Source organism: Aythya fuligula, chromosome 3, assembly GCF_009819795.1.
Source record: "Aythya fuligula isolate bAytFul2 chromosome 3, bAytFul2.pri, whole genome shotgun sequence".
In the NCBI taxonomy this organism is placed as follows: domain Eukaryota; kingdom Metazoa; phylum Chordata; class Aves; order Anseriformes; family Anatidae; genus Aythya; species Aythya fuligula.
This window is the reverse complement of record NC_045561.1, coordinates 92,248,655-92,275,959: the sequence shown is the minus strand read 5'-3', so window position 1 is coordinate 92,275,959 and position 27,305 is coordinate 92,248,655. Positions and strand designations below refer to the sequence as shown.

The window sequence follows — 27,305 nt, the reverse complement described above, 5'->3', positions numbered from 1 at the left end:
CCAGTCCTTGTCTGAAAAATGTGCTTAGTTGGCACATATTTTTGGGTCAAACTAATGGCTATCAAATAGAAGAGAATATGCTGTGCTGCAAAGGGAAGTAGCTGAAAAACAAGAATGTCAGAAAAATGAAAGGAAGTCACGGAGGCGGATCAACCTTGTTTTCATGAATTCTATGAATTTCAATATGGGGAAAAATCAGACTTTCCTTTCTTGCTGTACAGATTTCTGGTCACCTCTTAGAAATACAAGAAAAGTCTCCCACCCTTGCGAAACACCTTTCCACTTACTAAAGCTTGAAGTTACTCAACATACCTGAAAGGAACCACTTTTTTGTGTTTCCAAGGACATTAAGTCATTTTCTTTAGGCAAAGAATGGAAGTGATCACGTACCCAAATCTTACTTTTAAGTCGTTTTAGGAAATGTAGCCCAACATCCAGGAGATCAGGCTATAAGCAAAATCTTCTGTCTGGGTTATTCTCTATAGCATTCTGTGTGATACACAGGAAACAGCTTCCCATTTCCTTCCATTTACTGTGTGTAAATAACAAATAATAATAGTGACATGAATCTTCTTATTCCACATTGCTATAATGTGGAACACATTTCTAAGAGCTCTAAATTACTACGTATGACACTTAACTATAATCTAATTAAACCCTTAAGAAATCTGCATATTTTCACCCATTTCTTGATCTCCCTCTCAGACCTACTTAAATCTAGAGTGTGAGTACTGTGACTGAGGGCTTATTTCTAGATTTAGCTGAATCTCAAAAATCATACATATGTTTTTTCTTAAAGCTGGAGATGTGTTAGGTTTGAGCAGCTTTTAACTACATTTGTTTAGTTTTGTTTTTCCAAGGTATCTTTCACTTAATTTTTCACACTGTACTGTTTATTAAAAGGCCAGGATTTCCTGTTAGAGTACAATGTTAGCAAACTTCTGATAAATACTGTTTTTCTGCTAGCAGTCAGTCTTCACTCCCTTCCCAGCTGAACTGAAGTTCAACCGAGAAAAGTATACCTTGCATAATGGCTTGGATACTCAGAGAAACCTCTAAACACAAGTGAAAATTAAAGTAAAATTAACTTTATTCAGGACAACATAATGGTAAAGATTTCAGAAGGCAAAATTTGCCCATGAGTACTTCAGACAGTGGAGAAAATTTATAGCAAGGCAGAGCCCAGATTTTTATCACCGTTTGCAGAGAGAAAATCCTAGAATGATAGAATAGAATCAAAGAATATCCTGAGCTGGAAAGGACCCACAAGGATCACTGAGTCCAATTCCTGGCTCCTCACAGGACCACCCCAAAATCAACCAGAGCATTGTCCAAATGCTTCTTGAACTCCAGCAGGCTGGATGGCATGACCACTGTCTTGAGGAGCCTTTTCTGGTGCCCAACCACCCTCTGGGTGCAGAACCTTTCCCTAACACCCAGCCTGACCCTCCCCAGTCCCAGCTCCATGTTGTTCCCTCAGGTCCTCTTGCTGTCCTCAGAGCTCAGCGCCTGCCCCTCCGCTCCCCTCGTGAGGAAGTTGCAGGCTGCCATGAGGCCTCCCCTCAGTCACTTTTTCTCTGGGCTGAACAAACTTCAGCTGCTCCTTATATGTCTTCACCTCTAGACCTATCACCATCTTTGTAGCCCTCCTTTAGATGCTCTCTAACAGTTTTGTGTCATTTTTATCCTTTGGTGCCCTTTGGTGCACCAGCACAGAGCAGAGCAGGATAATCACTTCCCTTGACCAGCTAGCAATGCCATGCAATCCTAATATCGCATGGGGAAAAAAAAGTGTCATCGATTTCAGAACATGGAGAGTCTGTCCTGAACTGCAGAAAACTAACTTCAGGTCTGTTTTCTTCTGTACAGTCACAAGGAACAAGGAAAGGACTATGGCTGGAATGGAGATATGGGAAGTGATGGTGTGTACAGGATTGTGGCAAGCATTTCTGCTGCTGTTATATGGAAACTGACAGAGGACTTGCAGAGTAACTCCACATTAGCTACTGATACTACTTTTTCTGTTTACCTGAAACCTTTTGGAGGTTGCTAGTTATCATCAATAAAGACTGAAAATGCTCTTTAATTTCACATACTCTTTGCTGAAGAAACAATCCCATTTCTCATAAGTAAATGCAATAACTCTATTTTATATGGCTATAAACAAGGCTATTGCATAAAAAACACAACTTATATTTAGGACAGAAGATTTAGGAAATGTTAGATTTTTATATTTTAAAAATAGTTATACTAGGTTCTTTAGATATATATATGAGATCATAGCATTTAATTATAAGCCTCCTTCCTACGTTCTTCTACACAAGACTGAACTCAATCAGGATATGAGCTTGAATTTAATTAATTATTTAGTTAATTAATTGTTTTACTGTTTTCTGTATTTCCACTGCTGTAGAATTATTTACTTTCTGACAGGCTTACATTGTCCATCATTTGTAGCAACAATGATACAGTAACTGAACCTTATAAGCATTAATAAGTGTAGATTCAAAACACCTTATGAAGGTACAAATATTTTTCTAAATAAACAAATAGAGAACAGAGAGTAAAACAAAACAAAACAAAAACCAAAACAACAAAACAAAACAAAACAAAACAGAGTTTGCAAAATATTTTAAAATGACCATCTGATGAGTTATCTCATACCAAGGGGAGATGATTTCTCAGAATATTGGGCATTTCTAAAAGCTTGTTCTGTGTTCAACATATGGCATAAATATAGTTAGATTACTTTTATGTTGCTTCTGTGATAAAGGCTTTTTATGTTAGCGTACCTGACCACAGAAAGACAGAATAAGAACTTAAATGCATTATCAAACATTTCTATCTCAAAGTAACAGACCTCATATGCGTGAGCCCTCTTCCCATGACAAACCTAAGGTGAACTAGTTTAGAACAACCTTCTCTCTCTCTAAAGATTGAATTAGCTCAGTTTCCATCTGAATTATCTCACCTTTGGAACAGACTACAAACATATAGACAAATACCTCAGCTCACCTGATAGACTGGAAGATCACCGTGAGTCTGAGCACCAACATGTCCTAGAGAGGGTGCTAATGGTGGGTTTAGAGTTCAATGGTTTAGAGTTCAATGCTTTGGAGATTCCCAGTCTGAGGCTCAGTCCTTCAGATACCACTGATTTATTTCAAGTGACGCTGAACATTCTCAATTCCCTGAGCACCACTTAAAAGGTACAGTACTTCCCTAAGGGCTCCAAAATTCTGAAAATCAAGACAAAGTTGGACACATTCAATGAAAAACACAGAATTAGTTGTCACATTAATATTTACCTTAAATGACGTAGGTAGATTCACAGCATCTCTGTGACAAAGGGTTAGTCTGGGTGACAAACAACTCTTGGAAGACACTGCCTTCCAAATTCTACAAGCTATGAAATAAAGAAGTTCTGACACTTTTCCTGTGTCAGAACACAAGTGGAATGGAAAAGCATGTGGTCATCTGCTTAGAGTCTCTAAAATAATGAATGTGCACAACAGAGAAAATATGAGGACAGGGAACAAACTAAATGCTGGCATTTCTAGTTTTGAATATTTGTGAGGTTATTGTATGGAACTTATGTGATAACAGCTTTCTCATCTAACTTCTTACTTTTATAATATTTTTTATAATGCTACTAATTTATGAAGTACTACCTTCAATACCTTTTCTCCACCTGCTTGAGATGAAGGCTCATGGCCTGTGCACAGTAGAATGAACATGCTTTTATCAATTTGTAGCAGTGAGTTTTATTAACACCAATACTGCCTTAATGCAGATAACTCAGCACAGTAATTATATTAATACTGAGCAAATTACTTGCTCAGAGTGAGAATGGGAACTTTTGAGAAAGTTTTGGATTGGAGTTGTGTTTCATTTCTTGATGATACTGACATGCTGAAGTCTATGAGAAACTAGTTAAAACCAGTCTCCTCAGCTAGTCAGTAGAGAGATAAAAGGTACATGTAAATAGTGTTAATCGTTCTGAATTCTTTTCTGTAAGCAAAGATCACTGCACTGAATATACAGGTACCCTAAGTACCTGTAGTGGCAAAAGCTAGGTATTTGAAGATGATGAATGTGCTCCATAGCTCCCCAGATGCTGCACTAAGGTAACTTCACATAAAAGAATATAATTAATAATAATAATAATCATCATCATCATCCAATCAGTGAGGCAGGGTAATATGGCTATTTTAGCATAGCTTCTACCAAGTTTACTGAGTTGGTAAAAAGCAACATTTTTGATGTCTCATGATATTATTCCAAACAAACAGATTTTCATTAAAGCAGCAAAAATAACTTTGGGATCCTCCATCCCCCTGCCAAAGGCAATGTTCTGTTACAAATTGGAGGAACACTAAACTGTGTAAACTGTGTAAAAACTCTCATAAATCAGAGGATGTTTTTCTATGATCAAAAGTATTAAGCAGGTAAAAATATCAGGCCTGCAAAATAAATGATTAAAGTAAGCCAAGCACTTTGAAGCTATATAAATAAGAATTAAGTGAAACCTTAATTTACCTCTTTTTCAGCATACATTTGATGTAGTCCTTAAAATGGTTGGCTTATTATATTTTATCTTCTTAATTTTATGCACAGAAAGTCTAAGGAAAGAACAGCAATTTGATATTTCTTCTACTCTCATTATTCAATGTTACTTTTTTTTACTTGCTTAACTCTATTCAAATACTTAACTTTTCTTGACAAAATTATGAATTTCCCAGTTGGCTTAATGTGCCACTTTTGGATATAGTATTTGAATACCTCAGCAAAGTTAGTAGTTTTTATTGTCATATATCTGAAGTTAAAATAAAAACCATTCATAGCTGTTAAATAACCTGGGATGCACAAGACTTGATTTTGAAATTATATAGAACTTTGCATATTCAAGCACAACTCCTGATGGTGCAACTTGTAACTGATGAAAACCAGATCCCAAAATTTTTGTAAGAACTCAAGAAAATAAGAAACACACCATTTGGTTTTAGTTTGAGAAATTTGCCTATCATCATGCAAAACTCTACTGGTAGAGATATTGAAGGAGTATATAATCTATTCCTCTATATAGATGAAATTTATCTGTGTGATCATGGGGTTACTGAAAATAAAGTGACAGCTACCATAAATAGATTAACTTGATTTCCTAGCTGAGATATAGACTCAAACGGATTCCTGGGCAAATATTTTCATCTTCCACATGGAAAAGCTAGTTCTGATAACATTAAAAGCTGCATCTTGCTGTTGGTACTGCAAAACTTCCATTTTCTATGCACAACATTTTTAGTCTGGTTTATATAGTGAGACCTTTCGTAAAGCTGCATCTACTTGGATGAAAGTGAAAGGGCCATTCAGGGTAACAGTGTCTCTGACAGAGAACTGCAATCACTATTCCTCATTGACAGCTACAATTATCAGCAAGACAACAAATGGAGCAAAGGTCTACCAGATCATAGGCATCAGCACTATGGAAGGGTGCAGTATCTTGAAGTGCTCTTCCTGGGTCAAGGCTATTTCAGACTGCCTGCTAAGCAGGGCATTGGCTGGAATAACTCAGTGCAGTGCTTAACAGATATGCCTTCTGTTTGAATAAAATTAAATTATAAAAGATGACTAAAGATGAAATTTAAATCTCAGATTCCTGTTTCAATTGTTGATATCAGCATGGACTTTAGAGAGTGAAACCTGAGTAAGATCATCTGATTGAATTCTCTATCAAATAGCTACTTTGCTTAACTGGAGTTTACCCTTACAGAGCATGCTAGTCAATTGCTTGTGTCTCTACATGATGGATTTTAATATAGATATATTAAAAAATGTATAATGTCCAAAATATCATACAGAATAAAGAAAAAAGCCCATCCACTTAAAGGGTACTCTGAAGTCAAATATTAACAGAAAGTAGTAGCATTCATTTGAATGAGAATGACCTTGATTATCTTTTCATCTGAAGTAATTATGAACAAACTTTCTTTTGGGAAGAAGAGGAAGAAAAAGAAGAAAAACAGGAAAAGGCATAGGTTGCTTGTCCAAAAGCTCTACACTGAATTTTTACAATGGTTGTATGGGGTTGTTAAGAAGTTCAAGAAGAAATAAAATGAGTTACTAGTTGAGAAATTAATATGGAAAATGAATATGTTAAACCATCACACAAAATAGTCTCACATTTTGTTCTGTTTGCAGAAGAAGAGAAAAAGAAAGCCAGAATTCTAAGAAGTCATAAACAAGGAGCTCAACTCTTTGGTTCTCAAAAACTTTGATTTATTATTTGTAACACAGTGTGTAGATCTTGTAATGCAAGGGCATATAGCAAAGGCATTCACTGTTTTTTTGTGTGAGCTTAACAGATCCATCATTAAAGAATGCATCCAGTGTGGCAAGAACAGTGCTAGACATGATATAAGCAAGTATTCTCATCTTTTATAATAACATCTCATAGTAACAATAAGAAGTAACTGTACCTCAATTAAATCAATAAGGTACTGCTCTCATCAGGGCACTGAAGCATTTCCATCATCCTACTGTACATCCAAACAAATGTTGCTAAAATAGATCAGAAACTTTCAATTCTGCCTATACAGTATCTCGACAACTTCTTTGGGAATACACAGGATTTACAGAATCAACTACCCTGCCTCTTTCATTTTTTTCCTTTTCATGTCTGAATGTGTGTCCTTTACCACTACAGCACAGATGTGATCTTTCTCCTATAAAACTTTCTTCTGATGTACAGATCTGAAGTATGAAAGCCTGAAAATGTCTCAAGAAATTTTGCTATTCTCTGCTAAAAATCTTAGATTTCAAAGATAAATCAAATATTTTAGGAAAGGAAGCATTTATGTCTTTCAATAAGTACTAAACACAGCCTTTTATTAATTTTTTTTATAAACAAAACAAAACAACACAAAAAATTTTCAGAGTGATACATTTTTAGTAGAAGTTTAGAAATCTGCATTTCTTATGTTAAAGTTCACAGAGATTGTTTCTGATTGAGAATGAAAAATTCGTTCCAGATTTGTACAACTTGGACACATACTTCAGTAATTTTAAAATGTTCTACTGAGTTGTAGAATAAATGACTCAGTCAACCAGAGACTATGAAAGGACTGAAAATCCGTTTTTGGTTTCAAAGGACATTGAGTCAGGTCTCAATGAGCAATAAAAAGGACGGCAAAAATATAATTAGCTAACAACAAAGTGGCAGATGTTGATTGTCTTTGAGGCTCTAATCAGTCTGAGAAAGTTACCTGTGTATCTTTTCTAACTCCATAGACCAATGTGGTAAAAGAGATAAGGTAAGACACCATTTTTATAACTCCTAGATTCTAATAACTGATGGAGGTCACAGAATATATCTGTATTTTTAGTAGGGCAGAAAACTTCAGAATGCACTAGACTTATTTTTCTATCTAGCATCCAATTGTTTTTATTTTATTTTATTTTATTTTATTTTATTTTATTTTATTTTATTTTATTTTATTTTATTTTATTTTATTTATTTTATTTTATTTATTTTCTGTGTATTTACTCACTAATAGGTTCCTTTTGTCAATATATTGACAACAGAAGATTACTTGAAATAGATACTAAAAGAGTCTTCATCCTTTAGACACATTTTTAACTACAGCCAGCCTTTGAAATTTTTGTAAACTACATTTTTTTTTAAATAATTCCAATCTTGTAGTAAAATTCAGTGCTTTGATTCCTTCCTTAAAAAAATGCATCTACAAGTGAACTCAGACTTTCTGAGCCTTAAAAATACATATGTACTGACAGAGCAATGAGGGAGTACTTTATCATACAAGATGAATTTATAATCTATTCTATGATAATGCCTGTATGAATATTTTCCCCCCAAATTTCATCTTCTTCCATTCCCAAGTCATGAAATGAAATTCAACAGCAGTATAAATGAATTCAGGTTACATTTCCAGGAAAAAAAAAAAAGCATTAAGTAGGTTGTATAGAGAGCACTGATTTCCAACAGTGGTATCCCTATTTAGTCCTTATGCTAGTTAATACAATACATTATGGAAGCTTTCTAAGACTTCCCTTCCTCACTGGCTCATATTCTTCCTTCAAATATCAACAAATATTTTTTCCCTCTAACATTTAGTTTATTTTATACCTCTCTGCCGTCATTTTTAACATGTGACTGTATCATTTAACTCTTGCAAAACTTAAACAAATTCTTAGAAAGTAGGTGTACGAAACACCTCCTATTCAACCTACAGTTAAATATAAAGAAAATACATCATTGATGTAGATCAAATTGACATTTGTTTAAAGAAAAGACATCACTTATTCATAATTTTAACCCTCAGATAATAAGCCTGGATGATATTTCATGAGTATTACCATAAACTATGTTCTCATGATAAAATGTCTTTTAACTGGTACACCAATATATGTTAAGTATCCTGATTCTGATGGTAACTTGGTTATATTACTAAATTCCAGATACTCATCTCAGTCCTGGCTGTCCCTGGTTATAAGGAGACACAGCTCATAGGGCCTAGTGACCAGGTCTTCACACCCATTCCTTCAGAGCTACCACAGTGATTTGTTTTACATGCACTCATGCACTGTCATTAACAACACAACCCAGTTTTGGAAGTCAGTACACATTCAAGTATAATAGAGATGCTATTGCAGAGTTATAGACTGAATGGAGCCTGTGCAGCGAGGAATATCTCTCAGCTTTAGGGCTATAGTATCATTATTCTGAATGGATGTTGAGGATATCAGTGAGCCAGAAGAATATTCTTAATATTCTCTGAGGTGATATCATGAATACTATACTTCCTAAAGTTCTGTCATTCACATGATCCTGTTCAAACAGTGTAAGATAAGTTGTATGGGAAAGAAACAGACCCATGGTGCAACTTCATTTTCTGATAAATTTTGTTAATATAGCAATATCTAATTATTTTTTTTTTTCAGTTAGAATGGCTCCTGAATACATGTAACAAGTCTGTTAGACAAAGCAGTCCAGGAGTGCAATTTTTCTTCACCTGTTACTTTACTAGGAGCCTGTCCCTGGTGGTGCATATCCATGGGGTCCGCCCCAGCAGGTGACTGTGCACTTAGCCACTTGATGCTTTTTTTTGACTCTGCTTCTAGATAGTTTTGAAAATTGCCTTCTGACTCTGAGCCTTGAAAATGTCTTCCCTTCTTAGACCAAATCTCTAACAAGGGAAGCTGAGCCAGTATGACATATGAATTCATATACTTAGTATGTGAATTCACTTAGTATGTGAATTCATCCAAAGAAAACATGGTTAGTGGGTGATTAGTGTATTGGAATTAACCATGGCACAAGTTCATTTCTATGTTTTCTGATGTCTGTATGTTTTCAGGACCTCATAATTATGTCTGTCTTGGTGAATGTGAGGAATACATCACACCTTTTCATGTAAGACCTAAAGCTGACTGTTAATTAAAATAATCATAGTTCCTTGTTACTCTCTCACAAATTAAGAAGATGGATATTTATTTATTTAGTTTTTATTAAGAAGACATAGTTTATTAGCTGTAAAGCTTCTCCCAAAATTGATGTGAAATATGCTTTGTAGTTAGCACAGAACAGCACATGTAGTTATGGGTAATTTTCATACTAATTTTCTGAAAATCAATAAAACAAAGGTTTGCATAAAGAACTGTTTACATTAACTTATTATCCTTTTTTTTTTTTTTTTAATTTCTAAATAGTCCCTATACAAGAATATTTTACAATGCATTATTTTAACGATATATATATATATATTATTATTTTTTTATTTTTTTAAATTTACACAAATAATAACTGTAAAAGAAGACTTGAGACAATAATAGTACAGGACAATGCTCTGCAGAATGTATTGAAGTTTGGTCTCAAGGAGTTTACACTAGTTACCCTCAAACAAAAAATCAGTGTACAAGTGTGAAATTCATTTTATACACTTAGCCCTGGATCTCACATCAGGAATGGTAGCTCAGAGTTTTGTGTAGTTACTTAATTCAGTAAGGCATATGAGTTTTTCCTGAAATACTTATATAGTAAAAGCTATGGTGTATAATAATTTATAATCATAGCTATACCTATGATGCAACTGTATTTATATCAGAAGAGTGTGTTTTTTTCTTATCTGCATAGATGTAACATAGACTGACTAAAGCATATTTGCATAACTATATGCAAGATGGGTAGGTGAAAGGGTTTTACTGCAGTGGGACACTCAAACTGATGTGACTGTAACTTGCAGACAAATCCTATTGCTGTGTCATATGACCTTGGCCTGTAGAGCTGATGTACCATATAAATGAACCAGTTTTAAGGCAGCCCTTTGGAGAGGAAAATTAAGCTCACTGTATCTTGCTGTACAACACAATCTGTGCTTGTAAGTAACCATGGGATACACTGGTAACTGAAAACTACAAACCAACCAGACCCCAATCATGGGGAAAAGATGCCAGAGTAACAAATGTGTCTGGGATTGTGTATTTGGTGCACATCTTCAGTTTTGTTTATTAACTCTTATCTAACCATGAGAGAGCAAGAAATTTTGTGCATTTTGTGTTGTGATTAGGTGGACACTTCTGGGTGAATGGATTAAGTTCTGTTTGAGATGACTTTTTATGATGTTTCAAACAGCAACATTTATCATCAATCAATAATCTCACATATAATTTGAAGTTTATGTAACAAAGTTATTAAAAACAAACAAACAAGCAAACAAAACAAAGAACCCCCCCCCCTTTGTCTAGCAACAGATAAGCAACTGTCTTTCTAAACCATGTGACTAATTTGTTTCCAAAATGTAAACATTCTTTTAATAAACATTAGCTCTTGTTTTTATCAGGAGCACTTATAAAGTATCATATGATAATATTTACCATTAAAATACTTGACTTCTTTCATTTAACTGAAATGTATCATACCTTAGAGAAGCAAATGCTTTGATTGGCATTATACCCCAATCTCCACACAGTTAAGAAAGAAAACATTGCTGGAAGTAATTATTTACTTTAAAAGTCTGCATGAACATGCTCCCATGTGTTAGTAAACAGAAATGCATGAAGAAATATGAAATAGGAAAAAGCACTGAGACATGGCAGAGCTTACCTGACCACTTCTCAGCAGATCTGCTCTTTAGCTGTCCAGTGCCTGTGAGGCCCTGAAATAGTGAGACAGAATAAACTCAGTGTAACAATCATCTAGCCCACTACATTCACTTTTAACATATCAGGTTAAAATGACAACATATGCTTATTAACTATGCAAAAAGAATTAGCATGCAACTCCAGCTGCTAGAGACTTTATCCACAAACTACTTTGTTCTCATCAAAAAAGTAAACCAATCACATTGACAAAAAGCCACTGTAAACAAAAAGACTGTATTTAAAGGATTAACAGTTTTGGAATCCCTACCATCAAGTCATCTGTTTGCTTGTTTGGTTGTTTGGTTTGTTTTCATCAAAATTTAGGTTATATATTTGTTGTTAGCAAGAGTTGCATTACTATTATTGTTAATTTTAGTTCTGTTTATTACCTTGAGGGTTATATATTGTAGAATCATTTTGTTGTCACTAGTTAATGTTAATTAGTTTTTTTAATAACCTATATACCTATTTGTTATCTTTTGGTAGGTTTACTTTTTTAACTATCAGTAACTTAATAACTGAGAATATTTAACATTACTGTTGCATACTCAAAATTACAGAGTTACTATTAGTGTTACCTGTTTAACGTTTAGTCATCCTTTGAGTCCTGCGACATATTTCCTTAATAATCATCAGCCATCAAGTCTGATAGTCTCAAAAGAAATATCAGCCCTCTAAACTGCCTTCAAGGGCGGTGATATTTAGCACTGAAAATTACAAATAAAGTTTTTGAGGTTGAGTACCAACAACTGGGCAGTGACACTGATGATTTGTTTATCAAGACAAATTGATATATACTACAAAAATGCAGTCAACGCACTCTTCCGAGTGAAAACAAATAAGTGAATCTATGCAATGCTTACATGTTGAATGGGATATTTAATGTGCGGGGAAACTCAAAGGTTGAAGAACTAGCATTTAGACAATCTAACAGTGGTAAGTGGTAATCTTACCTCTTTAAACTCCATTACATTCTCACGAGAGACATGCTAATACAAACAAGTCAATCAGAGTTTGTGTTTAGCAAGATCAAGCTTAGAGGATAGTTTAAAATCCATTTATTGTTCTAAAGCATTTTTTTCCATTAACATGTTATACATTAGTGGATACTAACCATGATTCATGTAACAGTTTAGTTTGTTAACTTTTAAATTATTTAACAACCAGAAGTTATTAATACAACTTTTAAAGTCTTACACAAAAAGCTTAAAACAGGCTTGGGTTCATTTTTGTAATTTTTATATAAAAAACATTTTTAGGCATCTCTTGAAAAAGAAATAAAGCAGGCATTTTAAGCTAGAAAACAAGTAATTCCAAATTTAGTTTGTTACAAAAGGTTTCAGCTTTATTGACAAATTATGGCAAACATATTTGACAAAATTATGGTTTCCTATTTAGAGAAGCTTACACATGGAACTTTATGTGATTTTTTTTTTTAACAAATACAGGTTAAAACACTGAACAAATTCAGTTAGCTACATACATACAGTAGCTGCTTGTTTTCAACCCCATTAAAACAGCATTTAAAATTAAATTTACAAACTTAATATCGAACATCTTAATCTAAACTAACATATATTAAAAAAGACAGGTTAAAACATCTTATCTACAACTTGATTATTGTCTTGTTCAAATGAAAAAAGGAAAAAAAAATCATATTACAGTCTTTCAGCAACCCTAAACAAAAACTCAGCCTTAGCTAGTATGTAGAGAGACTTAAGATCTGTAACAGTGTCATGCTTTTTAAGTTACACACAGCAATGAATACAACCAACAGAACATCATCTTTGAATGGTTTCTAGACAATGCTTGCCAAAGATTTTTTTGTTTGTTTCTGTTTTTTTGTTTGTTTGTTTGTTTTTAAAGTCCGTGTTATAAAATAATACTAATGCCAATGTCACTCCAATGTTATAAGAAATACAAGTAGTACATAGGATAATAATGAGAGTAATCCCTAGGATAGAAAAGAAATGGACTATTACTTGTCTTGGTGCTGTTTATGTGGAGACCACATTAATTGTCTTTGAGATGAGGTCACAGATGAGGAGGACCTTCAATATCTACCATAGGGGTGTTCCCTGTAACCCCCTCGGGCTGACCTTGGAGGTGGTGCCTTTAGGCTGGAACGGGTGGTGGCCCATTCTTCTTGTGCTAAAAACAGAAGAGAAAAGATATGTTTTGTGAATATCTAAACTGGAAAGAACAAAGTGATGTCACCACTAATGGTTGTCAAAATTCTTGAGAGTTTTGGCTAAAAGCTTTACAAAAATAAAACAGAGAAGGTGTTGTCATTTACTTCTTTATCTTTCCACAAAAAGAAAACAAACAAAATCAAAACAAAACAACAACAAAAAAATACTACCACCACCACCAGCAACAAAAACGATCAATAAAACAAACAAAACAATCCCTACAAACTAACCTTCTGCTTCTCAACATAGACATCTCGTCTACGTCAGGATGAAAAAACTCTTTCACTTTCAGCAGAGAATGGATATCTAGTGTGGAGGCAGTACAGTCAGCTTTGGAAAAATCACTGCAGTAGTCTGCCAGCTCAGAATTCATTTTGTATTTTGAGCTTCCAGCATTTAATATAAAACATCAATATGAATAACATTTTATGCAGCTGATATGTTAATAAGGTGAAAACTTGAATCATAAAAAGGTAATTGAAATATATTTTATTTTTTACTTCCATTTGAAACAGAAAGAAAGAAGAAACAAAAATAATGGAAGAAAAATATGTAGGAAGGAATCTACTCCATTAAGCTTTTGCTTTGCCAAATAGTTTTTATCTTGTATTATCTTTAGAATACTTTTTCTTTTTCTTAATTGGCACTAATTATATATATATATATATATATTATATATATATATATATATGTATATAATATATATATATAATGATATATATGCCCAGAAAGAATAAAATAAAATCCTTAAAACTTTTTCAATATGTAAAAGTTTCTATAAATATTTTTTCACAGACACAGTTTCTGGAATATGAGCCTTCCAATGAAGCAAACAGGAACCTATGTACAGCTGTAGTCTAATGGTTGAACCCCAACTTCAACTGTTTTCCCTAATCAGCTAGTGGATCATTGAACAATTTCTGGTTTCATCTTCCACTGACAACTGATTGTACACACAAAATGGACATCACAGAAATAACAGTATATCTTCTCTCCTATGTCACACAGTGTAACATTTTCCCTCTTACAGTAGTCGTAGAATATATCTGAAGAATATAACATGATCACCAGGCAGCTTCAAAACTTCTACATATCCCTGCAAAGTTATGTGATAACCTGTGTACATTTTTGTGATGAAACATAGAAACTATCTAGAAATCTGTCTGGCAAATATTAATTATTGTCAATATATCGTCATTTTGTTACTAATCTGTATGTTTGTATTACAGATTTGCATAGAAGATAGTCGTTTGTAAAATATGAAAGCAGAAGACAAGCTTTCTGATGCTAGTGCAAAAAGAAGTTTTTAAGATGCATGAAAAGCAGAGACTGAAAAGAAGATTGGAAGGTGTCTTGAAGCCAGTGGAAAAGAGACATGAACTTTCAATTTGACCATAAAACAGTATATTTCCTATTGCTACCAATTGGTAGATATAGTAAAATAGACTCTTTTCACTAGTTCAAAAGTGGGGATATTTTATTTAATTTATAAGTAGTTAACAGAATAATAAACTGAACTACTCAGTCCTGAGGTACTGATGAAGGTTTGAAACATTCAAGGTCCTTGCCCTATAAATTTAAAAATCTAATTGTATCCATTTTTAAGAAATACACAACTTTTATGTCATAATCCATACAATGGAACAAAAGAACATTTCAGAATATTTTTTCCTGTTTCAGGTCTTGTTTCAGACTTCTGTTACCTCACTCAGTCACCCCAAGAAGTGTTGAAATGAGTACTCTTAGTGTGTTGACAAAATTCATCTATATGAAATAAATGTGAGTGTTGCTGAACTTCCAGGTAGCAGGAGATAAGCTGTGAATCAATGTGGGGCATATTAGATCTGGTAAATCATTGCAAAAACATTCCTTGCTTATAGCTAAGAAGTACATATCTTTAATACATGTTACTTGCAACTTTCTCATTTATTTGCTATTAAACAAAGCCAGGATATTCTTAAGTTTGATCTGATCCCTGAGGCACCTGTAGAAAAAATCCAACCCAATTAAATTGTATTTTTCCTTTCTCCTCTCCTCTCCTCTCCTCTCCTCTCCTCTCCTCTCCTCTCCTCTCCTCTCCTCTCCTCTCCTCTCCTCTCCTCTCCTCTCCTCTCCTCTCCTCTCCTCTCCTCTCCTCTCCTCTCCTCTCCTCTCCTCTCCTCTCCTCTCCCTTTGCCTTTCGCCTTGCCTCTCCAAGAGGCACTGGTCTTTCAGATGTCAGCTCAGAAACAATGATTCTTATATTTTTGACTGTAGTGTTTCTAATTCACTCAAAATATTCATATATATATATATATATTTAATAGAATGACCTAAGAATGAGTTAAACAAGAAAATAGAACTTTCTATACAAAATAAAATACATTAGTTAGTACATCATAATATTAAACATCAAAATTATATTAGTCTTACATTTCAAATAAAGCTAACTACATTTCCTTAAATTTAGCCTGCTACTTGATTAATGAAATGATGTTCTCAGATTAAATATAATAAGGAACTTATTCTATTTTTTTTCATCTCCATTAAGAAATGTCAAAGATTTTATTTTATTAAACCAAGCTTTTATAGCAATAGGTATTATTTTTCTCTCAAGCAAATATTTTGTAAATATATGTTCTTGAACAGAACAAAGGTTCAGTAAAAACACAAAATTTTGATTGTTTGCTATGTTAGTATAGATAACTTACCAAAGTTCATTCTTCACTAGTCTGTTATTAAGTAGCTTATTCATGTTGACTAGTTATGATGAGCATATAATGACAGGATTCTCCAGTGTGACAAACATAGAGGTCTTTTGTACCTCGATTAATATGTCTATTGATAATAATAATATAAAATTCCAAATACACAACAGTACTATCATTGCATACTACAAACTCAGAAAAAAAAAAAAAAAAGAAAAAAGTAAGCATCTTCATTTTTTTTGGATTTTCTTTTATATATGTTAGAGTACAATTTCTGATGTGAACAATGAGCATGGTCATAGACCACATCTGGCAGTGCAGGCACATGCAATATTACCATGTTTGCATCATACTGAACCATGAATGGGCTCAAATGAAGGTTGGAGAGGACATTTATTTCCTTCCTTTTATCTTTTGATGCTCCTGCTCCTTTTGGTATATAACTGGCCTACTAAATTGGCCCACTGTCTTCATACTCTGATACTCTGTCACTGAAATCACTTATATTTTACAAAGGCAAGGGGTAAATTTGTCCCTTCAGTCATATCTCACTTGTCAAAGAGAATATAACATTTTGTGATACAGATTTATTTCCAATTTTGGTTTAAGATGGTAAATCATTAGTAATGTATTCTTCCAGTGTAGACAAATCTAATGACCTCCTTATTTTCCAAACTTTGTTTTAAAGAGGAATAAAAATATTGCTGATGTTAACGAAGAATTAATTCCTCCTTGCTATTTACCTTGGAAGTTTAAAAGTTGCCGCTACCTATTTTTTAAATTTTATTATATCATTTAATGAATTTTAACACTTTAAATATTTTCCATGAATAATACATGAAATTCATAATTTATTCATTTTCATTTAGTAGGAAAAACAACAGTATCCCCCTTGGAAAACCAGAATATCTATTTTCTTACATAATTGGAGTATGTAATATTGCTAGAGATCTGAAAAAAAAAAAAAAAAAAAAAAAAAACCTATATGCCAAAGACTCCAGGACTGAGCAGAAGTAACAGAAAAAAAGTTTGTCTGAACCGAACCATTTTAATTAATGAGCCTGTTGTTTTTTAATGGGCACATTTCTGTTGCTGTTATCTTGTTTTTCCTAATCAGTCACTGCTGACTTCAGTGGCCAGTAAGAAAATAATTAGCTTACCCTAGAATGAATGGTTAAAACAGGTATCAAAGATAGATTTTATAAAACTAATAAAATAAAATGTATAAGATAATGCCCTATGAAAACAGAAAAATGAGAGTATGAAACATAAAAAGACTGTTACGTTTCTGGAAACAACTTATTCTATGCAAGATGCCCTCTCTGAAACTACATTTAATTATCTCATTGTCTGGAGTCTGAGAGGGAAACATGCATGGTGGAGAGGGGACATAATAGCTGCAGAGCTAAGTGAAGCTCAGGATAGAATGTACAGGGAGTGGACACGTTTGGAGAAGATTTGGGAGTAGCTGCTCTTGATAGGGAAGAAAAGGGCATCTGTTGCAATTTATTTTATAATTTTATTTTATTTTATTTTATTTTATTTTATTTTATTTTATTTTATTTTATTTTATTTTATTTTATTTTATTTTATTTTATTTTATTTTTTCTTATGGTGCATTCCATTTACTTGCTGTTTCTCTGAGCTTCTCAGAATATTCTGTTACTGAATATGATTTTTTTATTTTTTATTTTTTATTTTTCATTTTTTTATTTTTTATTTTTTATTTTTCATTTTTTAACTGTTACATGAAAAGTTTACTGTGGAAAGCTTTCGCCTAGAGGGCTGAAGAAGCTTCAGCCAATATGATATAGTCTTAAATCCTCAGGTCTCTCATTCCTACAGGGAATCACTTTCCATATCGTGAATTTAAAAATCCTGCCTCTGCAGTATGTTTCATTACACCCTTTATAAATGGCATTTTGCTGTAAATGTGCTGCGGCTTCAATTACCCTTTGCTGAAGTGTCATTGCATTTGCTGAGAGGCCCTGGGGAGAAGTAAGGTTTAGATAAAAATGGAGAAGCTTTATTTATATAAATGAAAATGACTAAAGTAGTGAAAATACTCACTAACTGTACAACACAAAGACAAAACAATTTATTGTTCCCTTAAACTCCCCTACCTTACTTCCTGATTAAAATACCTTCATATAAACCATATAAATGTGTTTCTGAAACCGCATGTGAGAACGCAATCTTTCTGCTAGCTCTATATATTAAAAAATGGCTGTATATAACCATTGGAGGAAGCTGTTTTTCCTTAATTTTCCTTAATTTCCCTAATTTGTATTACAAATCCTTTGTGTTCTTTATTCCAGCAACATGGTGGACATATTTGTTTGATTTCCAAGGAAGGATTCCAACAAGGAAGGATGGTGGTCACCATCCTTTTACATCTATTTGGTAAATACATAATCAAGATATAAAAATGTTGACAGATATTGTTTCTGAAGATCTTGTGTGATAGGCTCCACTGCATTAACAGGTGAATTTACAGCCAAAACATGGACAGAAGGTTTGGGATTAGAATCTTCAATTGGGAAAACACTGTTTGCTACCACTGAGGTAGCAGTAAAGGATTATATATTTATCATGTTGATATGAAAGAAAGTTGATATGGAACAACACTATTAAGTCTCTGAACCCCACAAACCCAGTGAATAACAAGATACAACCACACCAGAAATTAACACTGGATTATTATTATGGCAACTTTTTTTTTTTTTTTTTTTTTCCCTGTTCTTTTTTCCTGCAAAGACTTATAATGAAAAATAACATATCTGAATGCTAGTAATCAAAGGTTCCTGATGTGCAAAATTGCTCTTTCATATCTCAATTCGAGGATAACAAGGTAACCTTCTCTCTTTCAGTATCCTGAAAGATGGGGCTTCCTGAGAATGGAATGGAATGCTCTACTTTAAGGTATAGTCTTAAAGGATTGAAACTATATAACCATGTACCTCAGTAGACACAGATATCTGGGTAGCTCGTTATCTTTCTACACATGCAATCAGAAAGACCCTTCTGCCATTGTGGTTCCCAGGCAGAGTTTCATAATGATTGAAAATGAGCAGTGGGCTTTGGTTCATTTATGTTTTTTTCCTGACTCTGCTCACATCTTAGGCCACAGTTTCTTCTGACTGGCACTTCCGTGCCATATTAAACGCTGACTGCATTTTCACATATAACATATGCGAGCACTTAGTGTGTGGCAGATCCAGACTGAATGACAAAATTCCTTTCTTGGTAGAATTTCTTTCTACCTCTTTCAGGTGCCTTTTAAGAAGGAAAAGTATTTCAGCCTTGTATCAGCAAAAAACATTGCAGCTAGAAGTCTTATGTCTGTTGAACACACATATAATGGCAGAGCATTGGTACAAGGATTACAGTTTCATTGTAAATGGCATAGCCAATGACTTCAGTTGAATGCCTTTCATGGGTATCTGTCATTCAGCCAGAAGTTAAGATACCAATGAGTCAAGAAGGGAGCATGTAGTGCATTTTTGTGTAAGTCATTGGCAAAATCAAAATCCTCTGGTCCATTCTGTGTGGAATATGCAGCAGATCGTGCAGGTGACATGAAAGGACAAGCACAGAAGGCTGAAACACTGTGTCTATATCTATTGTAGGATAGCATTTAAAGAGGTTGTAGCCATACTGGCTTATCAGTTGAATATCTGTCCTTCCATTTAAAACTGCCACTTAAATTTCTCATCTTGTTTCTCTTCTCTTCTCTTCTCTTCTCTTCTCTTCTCTTCTCTTCTCTTCTCTTCTCTTCTCTTCTCTTCTCTTCTCTTCTCTTCTCTTCTCTTCTCTTCTCTTCTCTTCTCTTCTCTTCTCTTCTCTTCTCTTCTCTTCTCTTCTCTTCTCTTCTCTTCTCTTCTCTTCTCTTCTCTTCTCTTCTCTTCCCTTCTCTTCTCCCCCCCCCCTTTTTTATATATATATTTTTAATTTTTAATATATTATATGGGACTATGTCCTTGTTTCTACAGCACTTGTTTGTTCATATTAATGTTTAGATTAGTTTAGGATTTCCATGTATTATTATTTTTTTAAACAGTTGAGTAGTTCTGAAACCTCTAGGACTACCGAACCATTTCAAAATTGCTTGCTGACTACCCTGCATGTCTATTACCAATTCATTCATTACCATTCACTATTTCTAATGAAAATTCAGCAAGAGTATTTCATTTTACTACTTGATCAGTTTTGTGGGCCAGGTTGAGATGACACATTTTGACCTGCACAGAAGAGGAAGGATAACACTTTTTTGGTATCTGTAAAAATGAAATTGTCTTTGTTGCTTATTTTTTTTTCAATAGAAAATAATTTCAAACTAGTTTTGGACTATTTAGAGGAAAATGAACTGATGGTATATCATATTTTTAGAGATTTCAGTGAAAAAAGATAGATGAAAGTAGTGGATTTCTTTAACAATCATTAAAATTACACCAGGATTACACCAGGAAAAATTGCAGACTGTAGAAATGGCTGCAAATATTTCTGCAACATATCTCCACTGCTCTACTTTGATTACTCTGATACTTCTAGAAATAAATAGAAAGCAAGATTCCCCTTCTAAAAGATCCTTAACAGCTGTGGATGTCATGCTAGTTTTTACATACTGCCACAAACCTTATGAGAGGGACAGTGTGGCTCTTGAGCTTTTGAAAGGGATTGTATTCCCAAAGACCCCCCAAGAGTCTGTGTAACAGGAGCATTGTCCTGCCAAATGGTGAATTCATGTATCCCATTCACTTTTGGAGTGTATTTGGTTCTAGTACTAACTGAAACATGAGGTTACATCATTGACATAGAAGAGAGAAGGCAACTGAGGGTAGCAGCAGTCTTGCTAACTCCTTGAAATTACAGTTTCCTCTGAATAACAGCTTCCAAATTCCCACTCACTGGCAGAACCACTGATCCCAGAAATGGGTTAGAAAGACTGTTTTTGGTATTGTTCAGATGACTATATATTGCAAGATAAGATCTTCCTTTGTGCTTTCCTTATATATATATACATATATATATATAAAAAAAAAAAAAAGCACGTACAATTAAGAATGTGTTATTTAGTCAATATTATTACTACATGTGTTAAGAAGATGTAGGCAAAAAGACTTACAAAATAATTAGCTGTACAGTGGAATATAGACTGTGACTTTTTTCACCCATGATTTCATATATTTATCTGGCTACATCCCTTGCTTATTTTTCTTACACCTTCTTTTGTATGAAAGCTCATAGCTGCTGCTTTGAGAGGAACAAGTTACTATGCAACAGAATGCATCCAGAGGTAATTCGAGCCCCAGCCTTCAGTTCTAGGATGTTCATTCCAGAGGTGTCACAGATTATCTCCTCTGGCATACAGTACTGGTCAGGAGATGAGAGGAGAGGGTAATTTGACATTCTGATCTCTATTAATCTGCAGAGAAATTAACTAAATATTTGCACTCCAGAAAAACAAAACAAAACACGAACAACAACAAAACACACAAAGTCTTTAAACTTGCATATGGCATATAAAAATGGAATAAATTATGGGAGCAGATCCTTGAGAACATAAAACCACAATAAGACAGACACACAGTCAGAAAAAAAAAAAAGGCTCAAAGTATGTTGTGAAGTGTGAAACTTGCTGGTGAGAAAAGTGAAACTTGGTCCTTCTCTGAGAGACTGTGCCAAAATGGAAAGGAAAGAGCACCTGGACATATCTGTTCTTAACAAAGCAACATGTCAATGTAGTGGAAACTGATGCAGAGTTCAGATGAAGAGCAGGTAAGAGCTGTAGTCTGAGAGCAAGAAAGGTAATCGGGAAAATCACTACTGAGACTGTGAATCAGCTGAAGGGATGTGCAGAGAGGTCATCATGTTTTAATACTAATTCTTTATCCTCCTTCTCATAACCTTGTGAAGTCTGGCCTCCCCATCCCCTTAGTCATGTCCAGCCTGCCTTCATCCTTCTGCTCTGGAGGGCTCCTCTCATCTTCTGTCCTTTGCTACTTCTGTCTGTCACTGACACTATCAGATGTCAATGACTGAAAGATAACCCCCCCCCAAAAAATACAGAGAACGTATAAAATAGAAAGGTGATGAGCAAAGGAGTACAAAAGCATTTTTTGCCTGCAGTCACAGGAGTTGGGATTGAAAGTATAAAAAGAGATAGTTAAAATGGCAGTTTAAGAGGAAGCATGTAAAAGATCAAAGAACAATGCACTAAGGACATACAAATTGAAACTAGGGACAGAGGAGCAGACTTAGGTAGCATGCGGGAAAATAGACATTTCATTTTATTAATAGTTGAAGAGAAATCTATGCAGGCAGCTTAATTACTCAGAGGTGAGGGTCCAGTTTCTTCCATGAATTTGTTATTACCAACTCAGTAATCTCTCAGATTAGTGAAGAAGAAATGTTTCCTTTTCAGAAACTGAAAGTATATATTATGGCTGATGTGTTGGAAACAGAGTTTATAGTTAAGGAATCTGAGTGTGCTTGGGCATGAGGATTGCTTTGGGTATGATGCCGTCTTAATCAATGAATTTTTTGGTGACTACTTTGATACGAAATGTGAACCATGGGCACAGCACAGTCCCTTAAATTACACTGGACACCTTTCAATTTGTTGCATGCTCACCACTAGGAAACATAAATTAACTGTTACTATCACAGGCAATTGGCATCCCTGGTTTATGATTGATTGAAATTGTGCATTAGTATTTTAGTATTGCTTTTTACAATTCAGATTGACTCTTAGTTGCTGTGTACATTGAATTCTCTATATATTTTCAGTATCTGTTACAGACATCAATACATTAGCTGAAACTCCCTTGACAGATTATTGTACAACCAATTGCTAGTAGATTCAGTAGCTCAAACTGTTAAACCACGAAATATTTTTTTTTTTTTTCTTACTGGGCAGTCAAAGTTAAAAAAAGGTCCTAGTAATTTTAACCTGTGAAATTCTTTTGAATCTGGTATCACTAAATGATTTAATCTATAACAGAGAGGAAAACAAGTGAAGCTGTTTCTGTCTTACTATTTTACCTACATAGTATTAAAAGTACACTAAAATTCATAGTGGTCTATCTAACACAAAATTTTGCTCTGAACAATGCTATCATCACATGCTTAAATGTCTTCTAGTACAAAACTCCAGTAAAATACATGTTCAGAGAACTTTTCTTCTCTTCAGTCAGCATTTCTTAACCTTGTCATGGAATTTTGCTCACTGAATACAACTCTTTCACAAGTACAAAGAGGGCAACAATACAAGTAATTGAAAGACAGATGATTTACAATTAAAAATAATATATTAACAGTATCTGATTTGCATATGAATGTTATTTCCCAATAACATTTACATTTATATTCGTTACTTATATCCAGTAATTATAAAGACCTGATCCCTTCTTTTTCATAGTAACTTATTTAACATCTGAATATTGCCCACATTTTAGGGGGACAACTTTATTAATCTCTGGTCAATTATTTTGGGACAGGTGGTCAGGAAGAGATAAAAAGAGCTGTTCTGTTTAAGATAGTTAAGACGTATATGACAGTAATTAAGATAATGCTTTAATGTGATTTGCCATTTAGCTTTCAATGTTATTAGAAACACTTATTTTAATTCACAATAAAATAGCTTTCTTTCCTATGAGGAAATATTCTCCTCACAGTCTTTACAAGGTCACTATACTGCATGCATTTGGCAAGAGAACACAGCGCTAGAGACAGATTGTAAGTGGAATTAGGAATTGTGATTTCTAGCTCTTCTTCTTATTTGCTCAGTGACCTTGGATTTTTATATTTTTATATTTTTATATTTTTATATTTTTATATTTTTATATTTTTATATTTATTTTTACATTTTATTTTTATTTATTTTTTATTTTTTTTTGTGGTATGGCTGCCTCACCAGTAAAATGAGACACGAATACCTACCTCCCTGGGGTGTTTTGAAATGTAATTAGTAGCCTGAGCGGTAAGAGAAAAGTGCTATAGATGTACTTAGAAGAACACCCAGTAGAAACCAGACGATTAACTTTAAAATGAGAACACTGAAAATTAGAATGATTTTCCTTGGATAATTCAATTTGTCCTGTCTTTCTCATATTCCTCCTGGTAAAGATGGGTGGAGGCACAGTGCTAAGCAATGCTTGGAAACTTTTTTCTACTCAGGCTAATGACTAAAGTTCTGCTAACATTGACAAAGCCAGCATTTCACCCCATAAATCCACTCAGAAAATGCAGTGCTACTTGTACCATAATTGGACGAGTATATATTATTTTAGACAAAAACAAAACAAAACAAAAACAAACAAAAACAAGAACGGGCTTTGCCTTATGTTTTAAGAATGGAATTTGCATTTTTTTTTTTTGCTATTTTGGTCTGTTTTTGCTAATATGCAAAGCCCACAACATGCTTAAAATTTTCTCCTTTGATATCTTTGTATTTACAATTTTGAAAGAAGAATAACTAGAGTGGCTATCTTTCAAATCACAAATGGTACCTTTTTATTTAAATATGGAGTTCTGTCAGAGGACAAAAACTATTTTTGAAACAGTCTGAAAACCACCAAGTTTTCTTATACCACACTAAAAAGCACTTATTTTTACTAAACCTACATAAAGTCGAGTTTGCATATGCAATATATATGGCTCAAAAACTTGAAATGCTAGGAAAACCTCCTGGTTTAATAGTCTATTTTGTGGACTTAGCTGTAACTCTTTCAAAAAAACACTCTGTGCTTGATGCTACTTTCCCTTCAGGAGGGCTATCTAATTAGCCGACATAGGTACTCCAAATTTATTGTGTATTGTGAACTGCCGTGGCTTAAACTAATTCTTCTCAGTGGAGAATCAAAGAAACCATCAAGAAACCATCCATGCAACTGCACTGAAGCAGATGAGATGATTACTGTGGCACAAGCAATGTTGACAAGAGGAGCAGTAATGAGTATAGGAGAAGGCAATTTCTTATAGGGCTTCAGCCACTTTTGCAGTGAACATCTGCAAAAAGAAATAATGAATGAAAATAAGGACTTGAAGGATAGGAAATAAGGACTTTCCACTTAGGTTTTCCAAATCTACAGTTCCCATGGTGAAAGTCAGTGAAATTACTGTGTGAAATACTACATATGATGAGAAAGTTTTGCATGATTTACTTATTCTGTCATGTAAAAATGATTAATAATTAAGGAGTAATAGAGCAACAAGTTGCTATAAATTAAGAGCACTCTTTTCTGCTGCTACATGCATATATATGTATATTTGCAATGTAGTAGTATATCAACTGAAGTACAAAAGTTTTAGGATATACAGTCAGTTAAAAGAATGTGACAGATTTAAATATGGAACTTTCTAAAGAGTTACAACTTAATTAAAATGGTGATTTGATAAAATGGCAGTATCTTTAGTATTGTCCCCATAGCAGCCATCATAGCTGATGTGAATTTAAAATGTGTTCCTTTTCTTGAAGACTTTCACAATCACTCTCTTATGAAAATAATAAATCTCTTCTCAGGGAATGAACACTGTTTGAGATATAGCCCAAGTGATTTCTCCAGTAAAAGATTTGATAAAAAGTTGTAGGAAATTAAGGAAATATTTTTGACAGTTTATTTGGTCCTACAGTGTAGGAACTGAGGCACACAGGCTCTCTGATACCATAGTAAGTATAGAAATGAGTGAACTAGAACATTAATGAGAGGCAATTTATATGACATATATTGTGTCCATATTCAGCAGAAATTTTCAATGACTCCTGCTTCTGGTGGAGGAAAAATGGAGATCTGTATGGGAAGACTCAGAAGCACTTCTGAGTTTCCTGGTCTTCTCAGAGAGATGTTCATCTATCAGGGAGAGACTAGATGTGTTTTTATTCCCCACAGTAAAGGTGGGCCTGAAGTTTCATGGCACAATGGCAACTTCTGGGAGAGATCCATGGCACATCTGGCAAGTTCATTGATCTGGACCACTGGGAAGGCACAAGGACTCACATGCTATATCATTTCAGCTATTGTCCAGTATCAAAGACTTAACAGAAAAAAAAGAGTATATGAACTTACAGCTACACAGAGCTCAGCTCAGCCTCTTGGCCTGAAGCAGACTAATTTGAGATGCTACGTCTTTTCCTGTTGAAGCTAAAGCTTTTCAGAGAGAAATGCAAAAGATCAAAAGAAGAAAGCAAAAGTTCTTGTTCTAAAACTTATCTCTGAGATGCCTGCTCAATACTAAGATGTTCTACCACTTGGAAACAATTTTTTTTTCCAGTACCTTGCCAGTGATACCTTCTATAAGATACCAAACATATATATGTTCAGATTATATAAATGAACAACCAGTTCACATTACCAAAGCTTTATCAATTAGTATTAATAAAGATCTTGCCTGTAATCAGTGTAAACTGCACAAGCTATGTGAATGCAAACACTAAAAGGTAGGAAACCCTTAGCACCATATGCTTAATGATTATTAGGACCAATGACCTACAATATCAATGTTACTATCAGAAATAAGGAAGGAACTTGGACTTGACAGCTGAAAAACCTTCTTACCTTTACCTGCAGCACAGTTGCTACATGCTTCTTCAGAATTCACAAAGTACTTTTTCTGTATACACTGCAGCATGGCTTCATGTGTTTTTGTCATATATTAAATAATGAATGGTATATTTCACACAAGGTTGGTAGTTACTTGAGTTTCTCCATGAAATGAGCACACTTGTCTTATAATAAGTTATTAGACTTTATGTTTCATAAAGTAACGTCTCTTCAATCAACCTATTTGTTTATTGGAATTCCTGAAGTGTCATCTCTCCATATATTTCTCCCTAAATTTTATAACTATATATATTCATTTTTGCTTTTACTTGTTCAGCAGAAACTATTATTGTTATCTACCCTGACCCCCCCCCGCAAAAAAAAAAAAAAAATAAAAAAAAAAAATGTTACTGGTTAATACATTTCTCAGAAAAAGACAAAATTAAGAAGTAAACAAGATAGTCAAAAAAGTGGTGGAGCATTGTTGTGTATTTTTAGCTTTTAGCCCTATAAAGTCCGGTAAAGAATTTTTATAAAGTGTTGCTTGTGTAGAGTATTACTTAGTAAACTAATTGTCGTCACAGCTATTAAGCTCTTGTATTGAATGACTGGCAGAGAATTATTTGTAAAATAGTCAATTAAATCATTGTGGCAGCATTTTACGACTTAAATGTTGTTTTACATTAAAAGGAATTATATCAAAGAGTTATGCTTTCTAATTTTTATAC

At 33.9% G+C, this 27,305-nt stretch overlaps 1 protein-coding gene and 1 long non-coding RNA gene across 2 annotated transcripts in view; both read right to left on the bottom strand.

Moving 5' to 3' along the window:
- Nucleotides 1-11,834, bottom strand: part of LOC116487283 — a 31,462-nt gene extending 19,628 nt beyond the window's left edge. Inside the window, exons 1-4 of the long non-coding RNA XR_004253060.1 lie at nt 11,736-11,834; nt 11,120-11,171; nt 3,016-3,239; nt 391-532 (exon numbers count right to left, since the gene is read on the bottom strand). This is a non-coding gene — a long non-coding RNA (uncharacterized LOC116487283). The remainder of the gene's footprint in view (nt 1-390; nt 533-3,015; nt 3,240-11,119; nt 11,172-11,735) is intronic.
- A 559-nt stretch (nt 11,835-12,393) lies between these two features.
- Nucleotides 12,394-27,305, bottom strand: part of KHDRBS2 (KH RNA binding domain containing, signal transduction associated 2) — a 346,168-nt gene continuing 331,256 nt past the window's right edge. The window contains exon 9 of the mRNA XM_032184045.1: nt 12,394-13,308. Coding sequence (XP_032039936.1) covers nt 13,211-13,308 — 98 coding nt within the window. The 3' untranslated portion in view covers nt 12,394-13,210. The remainder of the gene's footprint in view (nt 13,309-27,305) is intronic.